This window comes from Salvia miltiorrhiza, chromosome 6 (genome assembly GCF_028751815.1).
Source record: "Salvia miltiorrhiza cultivar Shanhuang (shh) chromosome 6, IMPLAD_Smil_shh, whole genome shotgun sequence".
NCBI lineage: Eukaryota > Viridiplantae > Streptophyta > Magnoliopsida > Lamiales > Lamiaceae > Salvia > Salvia miltiorrhiza.
In genome coordinates, this window is record NC_080392.1 from 2,532,687 (window position 1) to 2,555,391 (window position 22,705).

At 35.9% G+C, this 22,705-nt stretch overlaps 3 protein-coding genes and 1 long non-coding RNA gene across 4 annotated transcripts; 3 read left to right on the plus strand and 1 right to left on the minus strand.

Annotated features, from left to right (window-relative positions):
- Positions 1–1,261: 1,261 nt before the first annotated feature.
- Positions 1,262–3,179, plus strand: LOC130987884 (rosmarinate synthase-like). Its single transcript, XM_057911586.1, has 2 exons — positions 1,262–1,895; positions 2,182–3,179. The coding sequence occupies exons 1-2, from the start codon at positions 1,485–1,487 to the stop codon at positions 3,052–3,054; spliced, it is 1,284 nt and encodes a 427-aa protein (XP_057767569.1). The 5' UTR covers positions 1,262–1,484; the 3' UTR covers positions 3,055–3,179.
- A 4,030-nt stretch (positions 3,180–7,209) lies between these two features.
- Positions 7,210–9,945, plus strand: LOC130987885 (rosmarinate synthase-like). The gene is made up of 2 exons (XM_057911587.1): positions 7,210–7,763; positions 8,704–9,945. The coding sequence occupies exons 1-2, from the start codon at positions 7,284–7,286 to the stop codon at positions 9,574–9,576; spliced, it is 1,353 nt and encodes a 450-aa protein (XP_057767570.1). The 5' UTR covers positions 7,210–7,283; the 3' UTR covers positions 9,577–9,945.
- Positions 9,946–17,469: 7,524 nt separating this feature from the next.
- Positions 17,470–18,415, minus strand: LOC130987887 (uncharacterized). The gene is made up of 2 exons (XR_009089870.1): positions 18,267–18,415; positions 17,470–18,194 (listed from the first exon to the last, which is right to left on the minus strand). It is a non-coding gene; the product is annotated as an uncharacterized LOC130987887 (long non-coding RNA).
- Positions 18,416–21,344: 2,929 nt separating this feature from the next.
- On the plus strand, positions 21,345–21,824 carry LOC130990049 (heavy metal-associated isoprenylated plant protein 7-like). The gene is made up of 2 exons (XM_057914247.1): positions 21,345–21,591; positions 21,649–21,824. Exons 1-2 carry the CDS (start codon positions 21,345–21,347, stop codon positions 21,822–21,824), a joined length of 423 nt encoding a protein of 140 aa, XP_057770230.1.
- Positions 21,825–22,705: the final 881 nt, after the last annotated feature.

The following is a 22,705-nucleotide window of genomic DNA, read 5'->3' on the forward strand; positions in this document are numbered from 1 at the left end:
TAATTTATGTGAAATAAAATTGCAGGTGAGGAGGATGTGACGACGGATTGCAAGACAAGTAAAGTGGTGGTGAAAGGTGAGAAAGCAGATCCACTCAAGGTTTTGGAGAGGGTTCAGCGGAAGAGCCACCGCCAAGTCGAGCTCATATCGCCGCTGCTTGCGCCGGAGGAGGAAGGGACTATGTTATCTTAAATTGGTCAAACTTGGTTTATTTTAATGCCAATAACCTTGATATGTTATCTATCTAAAATTGTTCCTAGATTGTTCTGTAATCAAATTTTCTTCATGATAGTGGTGAGCGTAATATAAATGAAAGGGACTATGGTTTTAAATAAGTTTCTCGTTTTCCATATGCATGTAGCATATCCAAATGATGTCTTCTTTACCTCAGCATATATATAATCTATTGTTGCTCAGTCTTTCAAAACAAATTTGGGTGGATCTAGGTTTATGTTTCACAACATTTGGAAAGGTACCCCCCCTACAGGTTATAGACATTCGTGTCTCAATGTCGACGTACAGTAATAGTGATGGAAGACGCATGCTCATGGGGTTATGGCTTAGTGCACTGCAGTGTGTTGGCTGATAGCCAGGTTATAGTTGTGAAGCAGCATAAGGAGATGAGGAAGACGCCTGCTCAGGGAGTTACATTTAAAATTTAATGTAAATTGGAGGCTACAGAATATAGGGTAAAATAGTAAGTTTCTAATTAATTATTAATATATTAAAACATGGGTTATGAATAGAATCACCCATACTCAATTGATGGATGAAGAGACTATGGGCCGAATTTGGATCTTGAACCTTTTACTCCAAATCCAATCCAAATTTTTAAAAAATACTCCAAATCTGATCAAGATTCATTAGATCCAAATTTTACTAGTTCCAAATCCGAAATTTAATATTTTGGACGTTACCGGGACATTTCTCTTAAATCCTTTTATTAACCATGACCCGCAATTTAATAATGTAGACCATTCCTCTTAAATGCTTGTTATTGACCATATCAATTTATTTCACCATAATTTTATTTTTTTATTTGGGGGAGTTGGGGAGGGGGAGCAGTGGGGTTTGAATCCGGGACCTCACTGTTCACACACAGGAGGTCGCACCGCTTGGTGTCCCTTAGGGGACTTCACCATAATTTTATTAGGAAGTAAGAAATTATTTAAAACAAAATGAGTGATTCAAATAACTCAAAGTAAAACTGAAAAAGTATGAAAGTTCATGTATTTTAGTGCTTGTGCTATTACTCCTTATATTTTACTCCATCTGTCCCGCTGAGCTTGAGTCAGTTTCTTTTCAATCACATGCATGCCATATGGGGCTCTTACTCACGTCTCTTTCAACTAATATACCAATCATACTCTCATACTTCCTCACTCTAACCACCCTTATCTTTTTTATAAGGAGATCTCTTCGTCGGATGTGCAAAATTCCGCTCACTCCCTTTCAATTTTATCCCTCTCTCTCTCTGTGACAGCATGAAGATCAATGTGAAAAAATCAACGATGGTGAGGCCGATTACAGAAACGCCAAGTGGGAGTCTGTGGCTGTCGAATTTGGACTTACTAATGCCTGCTGCATTCCACAGCCGCTCCGTCCACTTGTACCGCTCCAACGGCGCCGCCAACTTCTTCGACGTTGCCTTGCTCAAGGCGGCGCTTGGGCGGGTCCTGGTTGACTTCTACCCCTATGCAGGGAGGCTGGAGAAGGCGGGCAATGGCCGCATCCAGATCAACTGCAATGCCGAGGGAGTGTTGTTCGTCGAGGCGGAGTGCGACGCCGTAGTCGATGACTTGGGTGATTTCGGCCACCGCGCCCTCAACCTCTCTCTCGTCCCTAAAGTCGATTATTCCCTCGGAACTTCCACCATCCCGCTTTTGATACTGCAGGTATCTTTTGACTGAGATGTATATAACAGGTTATTAAATTGTAAAGAATTATGATTTTTGAAGCAAAAATAATATTAAAGTATTATTAGAGGTAATATGTATCTATGCTATCTTCATCGTGCATAGAAAACGAGCCCTTATTATGTGATAATCTTTTAGGAGGTGATTGGTACGATGGAATGGAGGTGCGAAGAGAATACCTAAATTTCATTCTATTTGGTATATATATATCTATATATTCCGCCCCTAATTCGATTCCATTGTACCAATCATCTCTTTATTGTAGTTGACTAGGTTCAAATGCGGTAGCATTTCCTTGGGCATTGCAAGCGAGCACCACATTTCCGACGGGACCTCCGCACTCCATTTCATCAGCACGTGGTCTGACGCCGCCCGCGGTCTAACCGTCGCGGTCGTCCCCCCGGTCCTCGACCGCCGCCTCCTCTCCGCGCGCAGCCCGCCGCAGCCCCAGTTCCCCCACGACGAATACCAGCCCCCGCCGCGGCTCACAACCCCTCTCCCTCTCCCCAACACCGACAAATCGCACGCAACGTTCAAGCTCACCCCCGACCACATCCGCGCCCTCAAGCAGAGATGCAAATCCGGCTACACCACCTACGAGGTGGTCACCGGCCACGTGTGGCGCTGCGTCTGCGCCGCCCGCCGCCTCCCCCGAGATCAGCAGACCAGGGTCCAAATCTCTATGGACGTGCGCAGGCGGCTGGCGCCCCCCCTGCCGCCGGGTTTCTTCGGCAATGCACTTTTGTTCACCACGCCGACCGCTCTGTGCGGCGAGCTGGTGTCGAATCCGGTGGAGTTCGCGGCGGAGAAAGTCCACGCGGCGCTGGGGCGGATAAACGACGAGTACTTGAGGTCGGCGGTTGATTACTTGGAGGTGCAGCTGTCGAATAAGCACGCCATCGCGCGCGGTGAGAGCGACTTGAATTGCCCTAATTTTGGGATCGTGAGCTGGGTGCGGCTGCCTCTGTACCCGGATTTCGGGTGGGGGAAGCCGGTTTACGCGGGGCCGGCGGCGGCTCCGTATGAAGGGAAGGGATATTTGTTCATTGATGGGGAGAGTGAAGGGGGTTTGTTGCTTATGATCACGCTGCTCAACCCACATATGGAGGCCTTTCGCAATTTGCTCTATCATATTTGAAATCTACTGGTGCTGTTGCGCATTATGAATAACATGCTTTTAATTATTTGAAAGAAACATTATTGGATAATGCATGAATGTATCATATATGGATCATGTGTTATTTAATTAAGTTGGTTCATGAATGCGTGCATGTGTGTACTAATATGTAGAGTTTTTTTTTTTTTTTTTTTTAACTTGGGGGAGTTGGGGAGGCAGTGGCGGATCCAGGATTTTAAATTTGGGGGTGCGATAAACGAGCATATAACTATAAAGAGCCAGGTTACATACACTGTCTTTTTCACCGATAATGTGTTCTCTGCCCGTGTTTGTAATGAGAAAAAAAGAAATACGAAAAGGAACATACAATTGAAAGAAAATTTTAAATTTTTAGGGGTACAAAATACATAAATATTACTATTAATCATAAAATATGACTATAAAACATTACTAGCTACTATTTTTTTGGGGGTACAACTGTACCCCCAATGTCCTATACTGGATCCGCCAGTGTGGGGAGGGGAAGCAGTGGGATTTGAACCCGAGATCTCATTATTCACACACACGAGGTCGCACATATATAGAGTTTTTTTAATTAAAATCATTAATATATAGAGTTATTGGTATGGATTTTATGGGATTTACTATTATAGAGTTAATATATATATATATATATATATATATATAGATAGATAGATAGATAGATAGATAGATAGATAAATCTATGCATTCTCATTTAATAAAAAGAAACAGTATTCATGAAGATAAAAAATTAGAAAAAATATTTTTTTATGTAAATAAATAAATATATCCTTAATGAGATTTTTTTGGGGGAAAAAAAAGTTCAAAATTGAACCATATCAAATGCTTTAGTGAATGAAATTAAATCAGATATTTACTTGGTTTGAGTAGGGGGTGAGTATTTAGATTTCAGATAAGATTTTTGTCTAATTCGTCCAAAAAAAAAATTATTTGATAAATGTGATTCGAATTAAGAAATCTAAAACGTTAAAAAAATTCGAAAACTCAAAATTTCATACTCTCTCCGTCTCACTTCAATTGGTCTATTTTCCTATTCTTGCCGTCTTACCCGACTTGTGACGTATTTCCTTTTTAAATAGTAACAAATTTTCACTATAATATATAGATACGTGCTCTCATACTTCACACTACATTCTTGCTCTCTTTTCAATAACCGTGTCAAAAAGAATTAGGCCAAGTGAGCTGGGACGTTGGGCGTATAAAACAAAGTTTTGTTATCGCCAAATTTTATCTCTCTCCTCTTAATATTTCACACCAAATTTTCTTTCTCTTCTTTTTTATTTTTCTATTTTAATTTTCTTCAAAAAATCGTAAACTTCAACTCATAAAAAAAATGTTCATTAATTATATGAATGTTAAATTAAAGATTAAAAGAAGATCTTTAATTCGATTTAATATTATAAAAAATAAATTTAAAATGAATACGTTATGAATAAGGAGGGGAGCCCTTTTCTGATCCTTCTTTATACCGTAGCACGGTTGGTGCTCTGCAATATCTCACTCACATACCTAGAGGTCGACGTTCACTTTGTTAGAGAGAAGGTTCAAGATCAGTTCATTGATGTTGGGCATGTTCCAGCCACTGACCAAGTTGCTGACCTCTTTACTGATCAGTTCATAAATTAGGGCATATTTCATTGCTTGAAACAGATTACAACCACAACTATTTATACAAGAGTAGCTACCTAACAAACTAACAGAAGAAGCTTATGGAATTCATAATTCGGTTATAACTAATCTTTAAATACTTCAATATGCTCTAAAAAATGATCTACCCATTATTTGCAAGCAACTTAAGATGTAAACCGAGGCTCAGCTAAAGGCTTAATTTTTCTTGTTTGATTTTGCCGATTGAATATCTTTCCTTCTTATTTTTAGTTTGCGATAGAATGTTGTTCAACGACTGATCATAATCATCAAATTTTTACTTGGGCTACTCTTCTTTTTAATTTTTCTTTTGCGGTTCAATAGGCAACTCCATCATGGATTTTTTCTTTCGAGACACTATTGTTTGTTTTTATTTTTTAGGTGAATCTTTCTTTTCTTCCTCATGAGTTGAGACACTATTGTTTGTTTTTATTTTTTAGGTGAATCTTTCTTTTCTTCCTCATGAGTTGACTCTTCTTCAATTGATCCAACATTTATGTTTTGTATTGGTTGTGTCTTTTGGATTGCATTGGCTACAATATTTAGATTTTTTCGGTGATCGAATTTTACAGGTTTGAGCATCGATCGTCATAAAGCGTATTTCTCTGTACGCTTGTGTGTTTAATCCTCTATAGTAGGGATGGCAGTGGATCTTGGACCCGGTCCAGATCCGTTTTTACAGATCTGGATCTCAATTTTTTGGACCCGACGGATCTGGATCTAGTTTTGAAAACGGATCTGGATCTGGATCTTGAAATTTTAGATCCGACCCGTGGATCCGTTTTATTTTATATATATATTTTATATTTAGTTTACTAATAATATTAACTAAATTAAAAATAATAAATAAATTATATTCAAAAGAATAAAAACTAAAAGTAATTAGATAAAAGTATTTTGTGTTATATTTTTCCTGATGGAAATTAGATGTTGTTGATTTTGTGAATTTTTTTTAATTTAATTTAAAAATAGCAGATCCATAGATCTGGACCCGCGGATCTGACAGATCTGGATCTGGATCCAAAATTTTCAGATCCACGGATCTGGATCTGGATCTGGATCTAGTATATGAAAACGGATCTGGATCTGGTATTGGCCAGACCCGGTCCAGATCCGGCCCGTTGCCATCCCTACTCTATAGTATACAATGTATGTTTCACCCTATGAAAAATATAATTGTTAAACTTACATTATATTTAATTTTATAACATAAATTATTTCAAGTATAGTAAGTGTTTAAGTAAGAAATCATAATCCTCTTTGATTGTATTTAATTTTATAACATAAAAATTAATAGTACATTTTTTTGTTATTGTATCTATAATTAATTTTTGAATATAAATAAACGAATTTTGTATTCATCTGATTTTTCCCACAACGAGCGACTCTGATATAATTATAACTAACTTGGCTTCTATGTGGCATATTATGATCTACGTGATGTACACATGTCAATTTTTAATTTAAACATAAGATGCGAAATAAATATATCATCTTAACAAAAATTAGCAACAAGATTTAAATTCTTGAAATAAAAATTTTCTCATTATTATGATCAAGATTAAAATGAAGAAAAGAAAATGAAAAGATATAAATTTAGATTTAGTGGGAATTCTTTCACGCGAGGTGTGATGTCAATAGAGCAGCGCACGAGCTTGCTCATTTTGCTTTATTTTTTTCTGATGTAATGGTTTGGAGGGTTTTCTTACCTGGCTTCTCGACATTGTTCATCTTGATTTATCATAATATAAGCTCCTTCTACCCCTCAAAAAAAAAAAGATTTAGTGGAGAATAGATATATGATTAATTAGACCTCGAGAGTGGGGTTCCTCTATTATTTATTTATGTGTGTTTCAAAAAATGATATAAATGAAAGAAATCGGAGCAAATTGTGTTCTTCTTATAATGATATAATATAATTTCCTCAATGCATTTTTGAGATGCAAGACACAAAACACAGCTTCTAATCAATTTAATTATATGTTGCGAGTGTTTTGTGGAGAAAGATTAATTTATCACTATTACTTGCCTTATACCAATTAACAATATTTTTTATTTTTTTTATAACCACATACTCTCCCCTCTTCACTAAAAGTATAGTCTTATAATTATTTTAGTCTATCCATGAAAATTTTAGTATTTTCTTTTTTTAAAATCATTCCTTATATTTTAAAACTCATTCACACTCACTATTTACCTCATTTAGGATCCATTTAAGCCATGTAGATATTTCCGACTTCTACCTCAACATTCATTCTTCGAAAATATTCACCTTATGCAAAATCAGAAGAGAACGGAATTTCATGTATATAAAGACATGATTTTAAGTTCATATGTAAAACTGAAAAGTATGAAGCTTCATGTATTTTGTTACTATTATCCTTATATTAATTCATATTTCAAAAAGTGTATATATCTGCCGTCGAGCCTTCACCACGTTCCTCTCTTTTCAATCACATGCATACCATATATATGGGGTTCTTTACTCAGATCTCTTTCAACTAATGTACCAATCATACTCTGATCACTAGCTCTAACCACCCTTTTCTTTTTATAAGGCGATGATCTCTTACATTCTGGGACGTAAGAAATTCCTCTCTCTCTCTCTCTCTCTCTCTCCCCGTGACACCATGAGGATCAATGTGAAAGAAACGACGATGGTGAGGCCGATGACAGAAACACCAAGTGGGAGTCTGTGGCTCTCGAATTTGGACTTACTAATGCCTGCTACCTTCCACAGCCGCTCCGTACACTTGTACCGCTCCAACGGCGCCGCCAACTTCTTCGACGTTGCCTTACTGAAGGCGGCGCTTGGGCGGGTCCTGGTTAACTTCTACCCCTATGCAGGGAGGCTGGAGAAGGCTGACAACGGCCGCATCCAGATCAACTGCAACGCCGAGGGAGTGTTGTTCGTCGAGGCGGAGTGCGACGCCGTAGTCGATGACTTGGGTGATTTCGGCCACCGCGCCCTCGACCTCTCTCTCGCCCCTAAAGTCGATTATTCCCTCGAAATTTCCACTATCCCGCTTTTGATACTGCAGGTATCTTTTAACTGAGATGTCTATCTACGCTATCCCAACTAATAATGGATAACGGGTTATTAAATTGTAAAGAATTATGATTTTTGAAGCAAAAATATTATTAAAGTGTTATTAGAGGTATATATATCTATGCTATCTTCAACGTGCATAGAAAACGAGCCCTTGTTATGTGAAAATCTTTTAAGGAGGTGATTGGTATGATGGAATAGGACCTAATGGTAAAAATAGGACCGTAACTTTCAGGATTTTTAGAAAAAAGACTATAAGTTACGGATTTTGAAAATAAGGACTATAATTTTTTTTTAACATTTACACTCCTGTTTCGGGCCCAAAATTAATTGTTCGGGCTTTTGATGCCACTTAGAGCCCGTTGCTGACGTGGACTGCCCTGCCCTGTCAACTTTTTTGCAAAAAAATTTTTGTTTCTTTTTTGTGTTCTCGTTTTAACAATTAACAATTATATATTTTTTTAGGAAAATTAACAATTATATTTGTTTTATCTTAATTAATTTAATATCCTAAAAAGTTGACATGGCAGTTCATATCAGCAACGGGCTCTACGTGGCATCAAAAGTACGAATACTTAATTTTGGGCCCGAAACAGGAGTGTAAATGTAAAAAAAATAAATTATAGTCCTTTTTCTAAAAATCCTGAAAGTTACGGTCCTATTTTTACCATTAGGTCGATGGAATAGAGGTGTGAAGAGAATAGTGATTCCTACCTAAATTTCATTCTTTTTGGTATATATATATATATATATATATATTTTGTAGAAATTGCCATTTAATTTCGAATCACCTACATTCAATTTTTAATCCTTATAAATTAAAGTTTTAAGATGTGTATTTGTATTAAACATACATTATTATTATCATTCCTACTTTCATTTCATTCCATCCCTCATTTCATTCAATCGTACCAATCACCTCTTTATTGTAGTTGACTCGCTTCAAATGCGGTAGCATTTCCTTGGGCATCGCAAACGAGCACCACATCTCCGACGGGACATCCGCCCTCCATTTCATCAGCACGTGGTCTGACGCCGCCCGCGGCCTAACTGCCACGGCCGTCCCCCCTGTCCTCGACCGCCGCCTCCTCTCCGCGCGCAGCCCGCCGCAGCCCCAGTTCCCCCACGACGAATACCAGCCCCCGCCACGGCTCACAACCCCTCTCCCTCTCCCCAACACCGACAAATCGCACGCAACCTTCAAACTCACCCCCGACCACCTCCGCGCCCTCAAGCAGAGATGCAAATCCAGCTACACCACCTACGAGGTGGTCACCGGCCACGTGTGGCGCTGCATCTGCGCCGCCCGCCGCCTCCCCAGTGACCAGCAAAGCAGGCTGCAAATCCCGATGGACGCGCGCAGGAGGCTGGCGCCCCCCCTGCCGCCGGGTTTCTTCGGCAACGTGCTTTTGTTCACCACTTCGACCGCTCTGTGCGGCGAGCTGGTGTCGAATCCGGTGGAGTTCGCGGTGGAGAAAGTCCACGCGGCGCTGGGTCGGATAGACGACGAGTACTTGAGGTCGGCGGTTGATTACTTGGAGGTGCAGCTGTCGAATATGCACGCCATCGCGCGCAGCGAGAGCAACGTGAATTGCCCTAATTTTGGGATCGTGAGCTGGGTGCGGCTGCCTTTGTACCCGGATTTCGGGTGGGGGAAGCCGGTTTACGCGGGGCCGGCGGCGGCTCCGTATGAAGGGAAGGGATATTTGTTCGTGGATGGGGAGAGTGAAGGGGGTTTGTTGCTTATGATCACGCTGCTCAACCCACATATGGAGGCCTTTCGCAACTTGCTCTATCATATTTGAAATCTACTGTTACTGGTAATGCTTGAATGTGTCGTATATGGATCATGTGTTATTTAATTAAGAACTAGTACACTCGCCCGTCGATGCACGGCGAATATAGCTTTACATCAAAATTAAACGATGTAGTGTGTGTACCGCTAAATGATTAGGGTTAATGTCTAAAACTGAAGGTCTTGGGTTCGATTCCCCTTTGGCACGACCTTTAAATTTCTTTATTTAATCATATTAATTTATATAAAAAAATTAAATGATGTATTAAATGAATAAAAAAAATAAATATTAAATATAGTTAGAATATAAGTAAATGTAAATTATTTTTTCTTAAAAAATTAAAATAATATACATCAATTACTCAGTAAAGATCCTTAATTTTATTTTATAATTTTCAAAAGTATCATTTTTAATTTTCCACCTATTTGATGGAAAACTTTATTTTCTTTCCTAAAATTATAGAATAAACACATCATTCAAATTAAAAGAAATGAAGAAATAATAATAAAAAAAAAAGTATTCACATCACAATATATATTTTTAAAACATTAGCTAATTATGCATAAAATTATTTTTTTCTAAGTTAGCTCATTACCTTTGTCATCTTATTAGAAAAACTTCAATTGATCAGTAGGAAAATAAATTATATTATTAGAATTTTTTAGAATATTAATAAAAGAATTAAATAATTATTTGATGCCAAAAAATAAATCCCAATAAAAATGAAATATATCATTTTGCTTTAGCTTTCTCCTTCAAACATACTTATTTAAATACATTTCTAAAATCATTTTTTTGCTAAAAAGGTATAATTTCAAAGTTTATAAAATTTTATTGATTATAATTTTGAACATATGGTATATAAACGTATATTTATAATTATTTGTAAACTATTTAAATTACTTATAATGGCAATTGACATCACACATTATTATTATATAGTAATTAAATAACTTCATTCACAATCATACAACAAAATTATTTTTGAAATTCTATTTTTCTTATAATTCCAGCTTGACATAAATATGATTGTGTGTAAAATAGATATAATGTCAGTTAGATGGAAACAACGTCGTTTCAGGCTGTTAGACAATTAAAAACCCTAAAATTATTTTAATTCCTATTTTCGTTTTCTCCTAATCCTTATATCTAATCATATTTTTTTTGCAGCAAAAAGAGTTTCTATCTATTACTTTGATTTCTTGGATTACTTCTTGTCTATAATGCACGGATTCGCCGAAAAACTATACATTGCAGTATCTGATACGTACAGGGGGCGGGTGCGGGTACGATTCGCGTGGGATTCGCACGGGATTCGCCACCTGGCGAATCCCCCCCCCCCCCAAAAAAAAAAAGGATTCGCGAATCGGGTGCGCCATCCTCGCGAATCCGGCTGTGGCGAGGGAGGTGGTGATGGCGGCGTTCCGGCTGAGTCGCGACTGTCGTTCCGAAGAGATGTAGGGGAAGTAGGCGATGTTTCCAGTGGATCTCGCTGGAAATTTTGAGGGGGAGAGGCGGCTGCGTTTTCAGTCTAAGGTTTGTTGTGCACATGTAAGCACAAGCCCAGAGTATTTGTTAGACTGATCATCTGACCGTGGACATAGTAACCTGTTTTCCGAACCACGTAAAAAATCTTTGTGTTCTTTATCTGCTTTCAGTTATTCTCTGGTTGCGCTAAAATTGTTTACAACTGAAACTGACTAACTGAAAAGAGAAATTAAGGATTTCATAAAGTGACAAACCTTTCTAAAGGCTATTTGATCTAAGTTTATTTTCCGCTGCTAGTGTTATTAGTCTAACTGATAAATCTTCGGATAATCAGTAAGATTCGTAACACTCCTCTGTTTACAAAATCTAGACTGAAGCCTTACTTGGATATCAGTTAAAGCAATGAGCTGAACTGAAATCAACTTTACTGAAGTTACTTCAGTATCAGTTTACAACCACTTTACAACGAAAGTTTCTTTAACTGCTCACACCAGTCAACCTTTTCTGTATCAATCGATACTCTTCAGTTACTTGTAAGAGTTTGGTTTTCAAAAAATAGCTTACAGGTGTATTCCCTTCCCCCCCATACACCTATTCAGTGACCCTTCGGGACCCAACATCTTCTTTTTTATTTTTCAATTTAATTCTTTTCAAAAAAAATTGTAAACTTCAATTCATGATAAAAATATTTAATATGAATGTTAACTAAAGATTAAGAGAAGATCATGTTATTTTTTCATGTTGTTTTCTTTTGTTGGTGGAAAATAATTTGATGTCATTTTTTTTTACTTTCAGAAAACTTTACATGATTGTTTAATTATAAATATTTTAAATTTAAATATTTTTAACTTAAGGAGAAGAAAATTTGTATTAATATTAATATGAAATTGAAAATAAAAATAAAAAATAAGTTATATATCTAAAATTAGAATTTAAAATTTTATTTTGATTTATCCTATATAGTTAGACAAATTATGATTGAAAACAAATCATTCATTACAATCGACCAAGATGAGAGTGAGAGTATACGATTTAAGAACTAATAATAACAATATTTAAATCATAAATGGTAATTTGGATTTTGATTTTTTTTTTAATTTTAAAAATATCAATTTGATTGTATTCGAAATTCAAAATTTATCTAAAATTCAATTTGATCCGAACCGAATATCCAAAAATTTCGAACCAAATTTTAAATTTCTATTGATTTGAATTGAATATTCGAATTTTAGATATTTTGTTCACCCCTGTCCTAGGCTTGAAGTCTAGAGTCCCTGATAAGGTACATGATACCTCGCCCAATATAATGACCAATATAAGTTATACCTGCCCAAAATTATAACAACTTTGCTGCTGAAAATGATTCAAATGCATTTGAGACACTTAACCCTCTATTTATTGATGGCATTCATTCTTACTACTATATATGGATGAAATAATAATTTTCATTTTATTCTATCAATTTCCTAAGATTGTAGGACGCATTAAAAGTTGAATATTAAAAGTTGAATGGTTGATTGGATTCCACTAATTAAAGTTGAGAGCACTGGGAAGTGAAAAAAGATTCACTAAAATAAAGTAAGCTTGCAATTATTTCCCCAAATCTAAAGTTGAGAGTAGTGGCATTTGACAGCCGTTTAACGGGTGAACTTAATTGCACCCTTCTTTTAGGAGTTCATGGAGGTCAACGTGCTTTGACCGAGTATGTTAAGTTCAGGATGTTCAGGGAGATTATGGGTAGCTATGAAGGAATTGAATGCGTTGGAAATGATTTCAAGAACTTTGTGAGGGACTAGAAGGTTCACTCCAAAGGATCCGATGCACATATGTTCATTTTAATGCACATGCGTAATCATGTTCAACTTATATCAAGTTCAGTTATATGTTCATACAATTTTTTCACCAATAAATAACTAAACGGATTCCAACTTCAAGCATTCAATGTTCAGATCATAAAAATACAATTACAGTGTGACTATTTATTAGTTAGACATGCTGTAATGACCCGACTTTTAATTAATGATTAAATTCTTCTAATGACTGGTTTAAGGATTTATTATGATAATTAGGGTTCGGCATCCATAAATAAAATACAGACTTATATGAATTTGATGATTTATATACGTGATGAGTTATTTTATTTTTGTTTCCAGTGGACGATGCACTCAAAATATATTTTGAGTCCATTAATTTATTAATGAGGATTTAACATTGAAGTGTTAAAAATGAATTTTTATTAATTACTAAAGTTGATCCATGTGGTTAGTTAATTTATTAAATTGACAAGCCCAAATGAATTTTATACTTCAAATAAGAAATTGTCTTGTATGTGTCAATGTATTTAAATGAGTGTGGAACCATATGATTAATGTATTAATCTCTTAGATATTTTGATGATTAAGTTGGAACCATATTAAGTATGCTAAAGAAATTCCCCAGTCACACTAAGCATGCTGAAGAAATTCCCCAGTCATACTACGCATGCTGAAGAAATTCCCCAGTCATACTCAGCATGCTGAAGAATTTCAGTCATACTAAGCATGCTGAAAAAGAATTCCACATTCATACCAATCAAGCTGAATTTCCACGATCCTCATTCTTCTTTAAAGCCAACCCCACGCCTTCACCATCTTCACCATTTTCAACAACTGCAACCCATTTTCAACAGCAAGATTCACGGTAATAGTGCTGATGTTTACTACTATCATTTTCAATATTTCTTCACAGCACATATCTAACTTATGATGTATACCAGATTTCGCAGAAATACAAATCAAATTCCAATATTGAAGGTTTTACATCCTTCATTCTATGCCTACTTCACGGTTTCAACCCACACACACAATTGCTTAGTAATTCTTATATGCGTGTATATTTTTCTTTGAAACCTATTACAGATATACATGCAAGGATACAATGATTTGCTTGAATTACAGACTTTTAAAGAAAATACAAAGAGTATACAGTTTAGTAATTGAATTTGTGCTAATTTCTCTATGTCTTTTTGAACTGAATTTGAGGCTTGAAACCTTTGAGGGGGGGCTGACCCTGCTGTGTGTGTGTGAGTCGAGATCAGAGGGAGGCGGCAGCTGCGGCGGCTCGTCGCCGGCGGCGGAGCGGCGGCGGTGAACCTGCCGTTGTTTTCGTTCTGCCAAAGGGAAAAAGAAGAGAGAGGGATTTCAGATTTTTATTTAGAAAAGGGGAAAAATAGAAAATGAAGGATTAGAGCTTACCTTAGGCTGCCGGCGACGGCGAGGCGGCGGCTGGTACTCCGAAGACGGCACATGCAGTGGAGGAGTGACCTCTGCCGACCTGTTCTAGGGTCGAGAACGGCCGGGAAACGATGGCAACCGGCGAGAGCCGTGTTCTGCCATGGCGGATGGGCGGTGCTAGATCTGGAAAAGGAGGGGTGGCGGCTGGGCTGTGCTGCTGTCGACGCAGGGGCGGCGATGGCGGTGGAAGAAGGCGGCCGTGTGGCCGGAGATGAGGAACAGGCGGCGGCCCACCGCATTAATGGTGTCTGCTGTCCTGTTTCCGGCAGAGTGAGCGAGAGAGAGAGAGCAGAGAGAGTCGGGAGAGAGCCGAGAGATAGAGAGAGAGGCGCATGCTTTGTGTGTGTGTTTGAATGTGTTGTGTGTGTGTTTATTTTAGGGTTAGAAATGAGAATGGGCTTCGGGCCCTTGTTTTTATTTTATTACTGATGGGCTTAAATTTAAATGTTGGGCTTCCTTTTAATTTAATTGACTGTTGGGCCTTTTCTTATTTATTGGGCTCGGCCCCTTATAAAAAAAAAATCTGATGGACTTATTTTTAAATAAAAATCTGGGCCTATTACAATTTAATTGTTTGGGCTGTTTTTAAAGAAATATGATGGGCTTAATTTATCTAATTAATTTGGGCTTATATCTATTTAAATTATTTGAGCTCTTAATTATTAATTTAAATTGAGCTTGATTAATTTAATTATATATTAACCTTTAAATTAATTATTTAAATGGAATTCTTTTATTTCAAGTATTTTTATAAGTGGACTTTAAAATAAAATATTTTGAGTTAAACTCTTATTTAAATTAATTCTTTTCAAATGACTTATTAATATGGATTATTTGAAAATGATTAAATTATTTTAAGTATGAGAAAGAATGATCTATGATGATTTAATTTGTCTATGTGATATTGTTTGATTTGTTGTTAAAAAAATGGAATATTTGACTTGATGACGTGAGTAGAACGAGTTATGATTAATGCGCACGTTGATGTGCGAATAAATAGTTTTGAACCTAAATGTTAGTTATGTGATAAATGTTTTGAGTTTAAGGTTTTGAACGAGACAAGATTAATATGGATGCTAGTACCCTAAAATCATTAAAAAGGAGATAGTTTAATTTAGAGACCTATCTTCCTTTTCTTCACGACTTCTTCTCAAACTTATCGATTCTTCGTCAATAAAGGTCCAGGCGGGAAGTGATAGCTAAAGAGGGAAGTAACTCTACGCCCGTTGTGGGAACGAATAAGGTGGGCTTTCTTAAAACACGTATATAGAGATCCCCTGGATACAGGCCTCTTATACGAAATGAAATGAATGACATGATATAACTGTGATATTTCAAATGATGAATGATTATTATGAAATGAAATGTTTATGGAAATGATTAATTGATGAATGGTTCTTATGAAAGGAAAGGAAATGCTTATGAAATGATTGTCTGCCAAAAATGTTTATGTTTTATGTATGTATCCTATCTGTGTTGGTTCGCCAACTATAAAGGAAATCGAATTCGGACCCTACGCTAGACGAAGGTTTGCTAGTAAGGGTTAACGTGTACACTCATGGAGACTGTGTGTCGCTTGCGACCGGTCTTAGCGTCCGTGGAAGGAGGCCTCCTTCCCGGCGTGTAAAAGGAACAGATATGGATCATATAGACCGAAAATGGGATGCGCATCCAACTTTATGAAATGAAAGAAAATGTTTAGTAAGCACAGGTCCTTCAAGTAAAACCCTGTGTGTTACTGTTGGCAGTACAATAAATGATATAAAATGTTATATTTCCGGCATATGTTCACTGAGTATTTTTACTCAGCCCTGCATGTTGTTTTCCCTAATGTGCAGGTTGAGCGGGTGATGGAATGGAGTGGAGTTGAGCGGATGTACCTTTTGACATAGAACAATAATGTAACCTTGAGTATACATCTTCATATGTATAACTCACACGTATTTCCGCTGAAAGATACTCTGATTATGTTAATGTTTTATTTTAAGTATGATACTCTTTTGTTGGGTAATCCACTTTGACGGGCCTTCCCGAACAAACGTCTTGTATTTGCCCAAGTGATCAGTTATGATCCTAGTGTTATATAATAAATGTCTCTTTTCGTAAAATGTATGATTGTTAAGTAAATGCCCCTTTCTTTTCCCGCTTCTTAATCCCCTTCCCGAGTCATAACCCCGGTTAAACCATCCTTAGGGATTACGGGCTGTGACACATGCCCAAACTAAAACCTATATTTTTATAAATGATTCCAGATAATCAAAACTTAAAATATAATGAGATTATGCCGAAAAGGTTTCATTCATAAATTGTTTGCAAACTTAAGAATCTAGTAGTGATCGAACACACACCGTATGTTAAGTTTCAATAAATGCTTCTAATTTTATGATTTCCAAAGTATAATAATTAAATTTTTTAACACGACATGTAATTTGCTACATAGGATCATATAACAAACATTGAAAACTATAACATATTTTATCTTGTCGTAAATAATGAACTACGACTTCATATATATGTTCATTATGCACTACGACTTCATAAGTATGTTCATATCAAAATAATGAACATGCATGTAAAACATTCTGTGTTCATACCCATGTTCATATAAATGTTCATGTAAATAATTCGCAAGATAATTTATGTTCATATATATGTTCATTATGCACTACGACTTCATAGGTATGTTCATATCAAAATAATGAACATGCATGTAAAACATTCTGTGTTCATACCCATGTTCATATAAATGCATGCACGTAAATGAAGATAACCTATGTTCATCCGCGTGTTCAAGCTACGTGAACATTTCATATTTATGTTCATATCAATCCATGGCCACATAAATAAGGTTTTTATGTGTACCGTAACATAGCTGAGGTATGTCTATATCAAGATAAACACATTTTATTACAAAATATGTCGCACCAGTGAACGTGTAAATGTAACGTTCATGCAGATGCAATTCACTAAAAATATGTTTCATAATTACTTTCATACACATGTATCATATACATACTCACAACTTTTAGGAGACGCGCATACCATCCAAGAACATGAAACAGAATGTAGGTACAAAGGGACGAGGCATAGTTCTTAAATTTAATGTATAGTATACATGAGAAAAGCATTTTGAAAAACCATCATACCAGTTTATTTGTCATATAACTTAAAAAATCAATGAACAATATCATAATAAAAAGTCTCGTACAGGTGTACGAAAATCACTTGGTGATGACCAAAAAAATGTCAACAAATACTCAAGTAGCATGTTTTGGAATTCATTAATATCCTGTGAGAACCTTATCAAATATAGTCAAATTCTTCGCAAGGCCAGCCCCATATGTCGCAGTTGAGTCGCGCACAACCTCATCCTTATAATTTTTTTTGTCCCATGAAACGATTGTTGCATAGTATCTTAACCTCAATACTCCTAGGTGATGATCTATAGCATTGACTAATCCATCATTCCAATGCACAGACGTATCTCCCTCAAAAGTCTCCATATGCCTCATCACGAACAAAGCATCATCTATTATATTGTTACTGTCAGCCCACTGTAGATCCACAACCTCCAATTCTGATTTTGCAATAGATGCCGAACTCAGATCTTCACGGTTGTTGTTTAGAAGCTCTGGCAGTAGTAACCGCTGAATTTAAAGCAAAGTATATCAAACACATTTAATTTTCATGAATACATTATATTTTTACACATGAACAACTTACAAGAATATCGCACAATACGTTGTAATTTGATCCAACTGGATGTTTATTCAACTCGACATAAGAGTTTATGATGAAAATAAGCTCTTTCCATAGGTCAAAACAAATAACATACGACTGATCATCGGGGAAAATAGGGAAAAAGAACTGGGGAGGCAAACAATAAGGTGATAATTCATATAAATTAAGTATTAGCATATGAAGCATAATAGAGTTTACCATATCAATCGAACCAAGAGAATTGGTCTGATACAAGAGGAGCTCACGGTCGAATGCACCATTGAATGCTCTCTGCCGTGATACATATGACATTCCAGGTGGGGATATGCAATCAATCTGTAATTCAAAATAAAATTGAAAAAATGAGATTCATACATCTAACACACAACCACTTAAACATAAACTCCACGACAATTGCTTAAACAAAGAATAATACGTCGCCTCAGACAAAACATATTATGACTTCAGTTCAACTATAAGCTGAAACAGAGAACAATAGTACCAGCTTATCTTTATCACGAAAAAGAGCAGTAAATATAGCTTGATACATACATATAGAACAAGGAAATTCAAACATAAAAAGGTTTGCGTTTGATCCATGGTAAACAATATCAAGTATTTGCACGACTCAATTCGGAAATTAAAAATGAGAGAACTCACAAAATAAGCTACAATTTGAGGACAAATTGGTGAGGAATCAGATTTATCGCCTGCAATTTTTACCATACCAGTTCACAAATTCATAAAAAAAACAAAAATTTACACAATCATAATTCGCCGGAACGAATTTCGTGAATTAGCCCTGTTCAAGTTAACCTAATTTGCCGGAACGAATTCGCCGGAATTCATACCTGTACGAGGACTCCCTGCAATGAATTCGCCGGAATTTTTTGATGTAGACGGAGGCCTTCTTGAACTTGATAATTGTTGCTTAGAACTGAGTATTTTAGAGGAATGGTTCGTAAAGATTTTTCTGTATATTTCAATAATCGGCGGTGCAGATAGCGGATGCAATCGTAATCCAAAGAATATCTCCATTGATTCAACAAACCACAGAAAGGAGGGGCGTGATTAACGGGATTACATAAACATAATCATCAAAATATACATTACTCATTTGCCCTTAAGCGTGAAACTAAAAGTAATTTCATGAAATTCTAATTCACAAAAACTTATATGATCGAATGAATCTGAGCCCTTGATTCATATTAATCTAATGGTCATAATATGGTCTTTATTCTCTATCTAAGTAAGTGATTGTTGTTGAAGCTCACCCTATATATATATATATATATATATATATATATATATATATATATATATATATATATATATAGGGAGAGGTTCAAATAAGAACCACTAATAAAATAAGAACGGAGAACCATTTTAAGTCATTCGATCATCAAGATCTACGGTGGATGCATCATCTTGGTGGATGGATGCAGGTGCTGGGTTCGAATCCTGAAGGGAGCAAAAAAATTATTTTTTTCGGATGCATTAAATTTAATAGCGGATGCATTAATTTGTATAGCAGATGCAGTAATTTTAGTGGTTCTTATGTTCTCACGATAATTGTGGTTCTCACTATAACCGCACCCTATATATATATATATATATATATATATATATATATATATATATATATATATATGGGCGCGCTCCAGTGAGACCCCATATTTTTCGTGAAACACTAGGGCAATGAATAAGACATATAATACTAATGAACAAAACGTATATCTAATGAACAAGATGTATATACTGATGAAAAATAAAATTTAAAAAATTCGTAATGAATAAGACATATATACTAATGAACAGGGCCGTATATACTGATGAACAATGCAGTATATACTGATGAATAACAAAATTTAAAATATTCTGCTCCCTCCAGGATTCGAACCCTGCGAAAAAAAATCTCCCTCCAGATACAATATCAGCCATAGGATTGATCAAATAAACGCATCAGATCGTGCCCTAGATCTCACTAAAATTAGGGGGTCTCATTGGAGCGGTCCCCTATATATATATATATATATATATATATATATATATATATATATATATATATATATAGGGTGCGGGTATAGTGAGAACCACACTTATCGTGAGAACATAAGAACCATTAAAATCAATGCATCTACTATATAAATTAATGCATCCGCTATTAAATTTAATGCATCCGAAAAAAATAATTTTTTGCTCCCTTCAGGATTCGAACCCAGGACCTGCATTCATCCACCAAGATGATGCATCCACCGTAGATCTTGATGATCAAATGGTTTAAAATGGTTCTCTGTTCTAATTTTATTTAGTGGTTCTTATTTGAACCTCTCCCTATATATATATATATATATATATATATATATATATATATATATATATATATATATATATATATATATAATTGACTAATTTAAAATTTTGTCTTTCATTTTTAAAAAATAAAGAAGACCTCTATTTACACTATATCATTTTTAATCAGGAGAAGTTTTAAATTTGATAATTACTTAAGTGATGTCTCAAGAAAATTTTTATTGCATTTTCATCATTTTTGGAGAATGATGTATTGCAATTTTTACAAGAATCTTACTATATTGTTGTTTTATTTTCAACTTTGTCAATAATTCCCATAAAGCAATTCCCATGGGAGCAATTCCGATAAAATTATAACTAACTTGGCTTCTATGTGGAATATTATTATCTATGTGACACGTGTGAATTTTTAATTTAAGTTATTTATGTGTAAATATACGAACTTTCAATATTTTCTAGTTTTTTCCACGAACTTAATATTTTTATAGATTTTATCCACAAAATTAATTTCTCTCACATTTCTCAATTAGTTTGTATTGCAGTATTTCTTTTTTGGCCCGTTTATTAAATGAGTATCCATTTTTATTTTTATTTTTGGTAAGCGTACCTCACGCAATCTTCTCACAATAAAAGTGAGACTATTATTCAACTCAAACACAGTTAATCAATTTTTTAAAATCCGTATTATTCCCAAATGAATACTCAATGGGTGGTTCTATTCATAGCCTCCTTTTTACTCCTTATAGCCCCTTTTTAAAATATTAATAATAATTAATTAAGAATTTACTATTTTACCCTATATTGTATAGCCTCAAATTTTATTAAATTTTAAATTAAATCATCATTCAATTTCATAGCCCCCATTTGAAATTGAATAAATTTCATAGCCCCCTTCTCTCATTTGCGTATCAGTTCATAACTTCATAACCCCCATGAACTTCAATTTCACAAACTTGCTTTCTCTTTCCTCCTCTGAATGTGTGAATGCCTCCGCCTCATTTGTGTTTTTCTTTTATTTTTGTTGAGCAGGAGGAGAAGAAACCGGAGGAAGCCAAGCCGACGCCGAAGGAGAAGAAGGACGAATCCCCAAAGGTCGAAGATGACAAGAAACCCGAGGCAGCGGAGCCGCCGACCCGCCGCAGGAGATCATCCTCAAAGTCGACATGCATTGCGAGGGCTGCGCTCGGAAAGTCCGCCGTTGTCTCAAATGAGTCGATTGTAACCAGATTAGGTCCTTCGTTAGAATTGAGAATTTTAATTAATTAATTTCTGTGAAATAAAATTGCAGGTGAGGAGGATGTGACGACGGATTGCAAGACAAGTAAAGTGGTGGTGAAAGGTGAGAAAGCAGATCCGCTCAAGGTTTTGGAGAGGGTTCAGCGGAAGAGCCACCGCCAAGTCGAGCTCATATCGTCGATTTCGCCGCTGCCTGCGCCGGAGGAGAAAGGGACTATGTTATCTTAAATTGGTCAAACTTGGTTTATTTTAATGCCAATAACCTTGATATGTTGTCTATCTAGAATTGTTCCTGGATTGTTCTGTCATCAAATTTTCTTCATGATAGTAGTGAGCGTAATATAAATGAAAGGGACTATGGCTTTAAATAAGTTTCTCGTTTTTCATATGCATGTAGCATATCCAAATGATGTCTTCTTTACCTCAGCATATATATAATTAATCCATTGTTGCTCAGTCTTTCAAAACAAATTTGGGTGGATTTAGGTTTATGTTTCACAGCATTTGGAAAGGGACCCCCCCACAGGTTATAGACATTCGTGTCTCAATGTCGACGTAGTGATGGAAGACGCATGCTCAGGGGGTTATGGCTTAGTGCACTGCAGTGTGTTGGCTGATAGCCAGGATATAGCTGTGATAGCCAGGTTATAGCTGATAGCCAGTGCATTAGACGCATGCTCAGGGGGTTACATTTAAAATTTAGTGTAAATTGGAGGCTACAGAATATAGGGTAAAATAGTAAATTTCTAATTAATTATTACTAATATCTTAAAACGGGGGCTATGAATAGAATCACCCATACTCAATTGATGGATGAAGAGACTATGGGCCGGATTTGGATCTTGAACCTTTTACTCCAAATCCAATCCAAATTTTTAAAAAATACTCCAAATCTGATCAAGATTCATTAGATCCAATTTTTACTAGTTCCAAATCCGAAATTTAATACTCCCTTCGTCCCATGAAGTATGACACACTTCTTTTTGGCACGGGAATTAAGAAATTGGTATTTTGTGTGTTAAGTGTGGTAGGTGAAAAAGTGAAAATGTGAGTAAAGGGTAAATTTTTTGCCATTTTTAGAAATGTGTCATATATGTTTCGTGGGACAG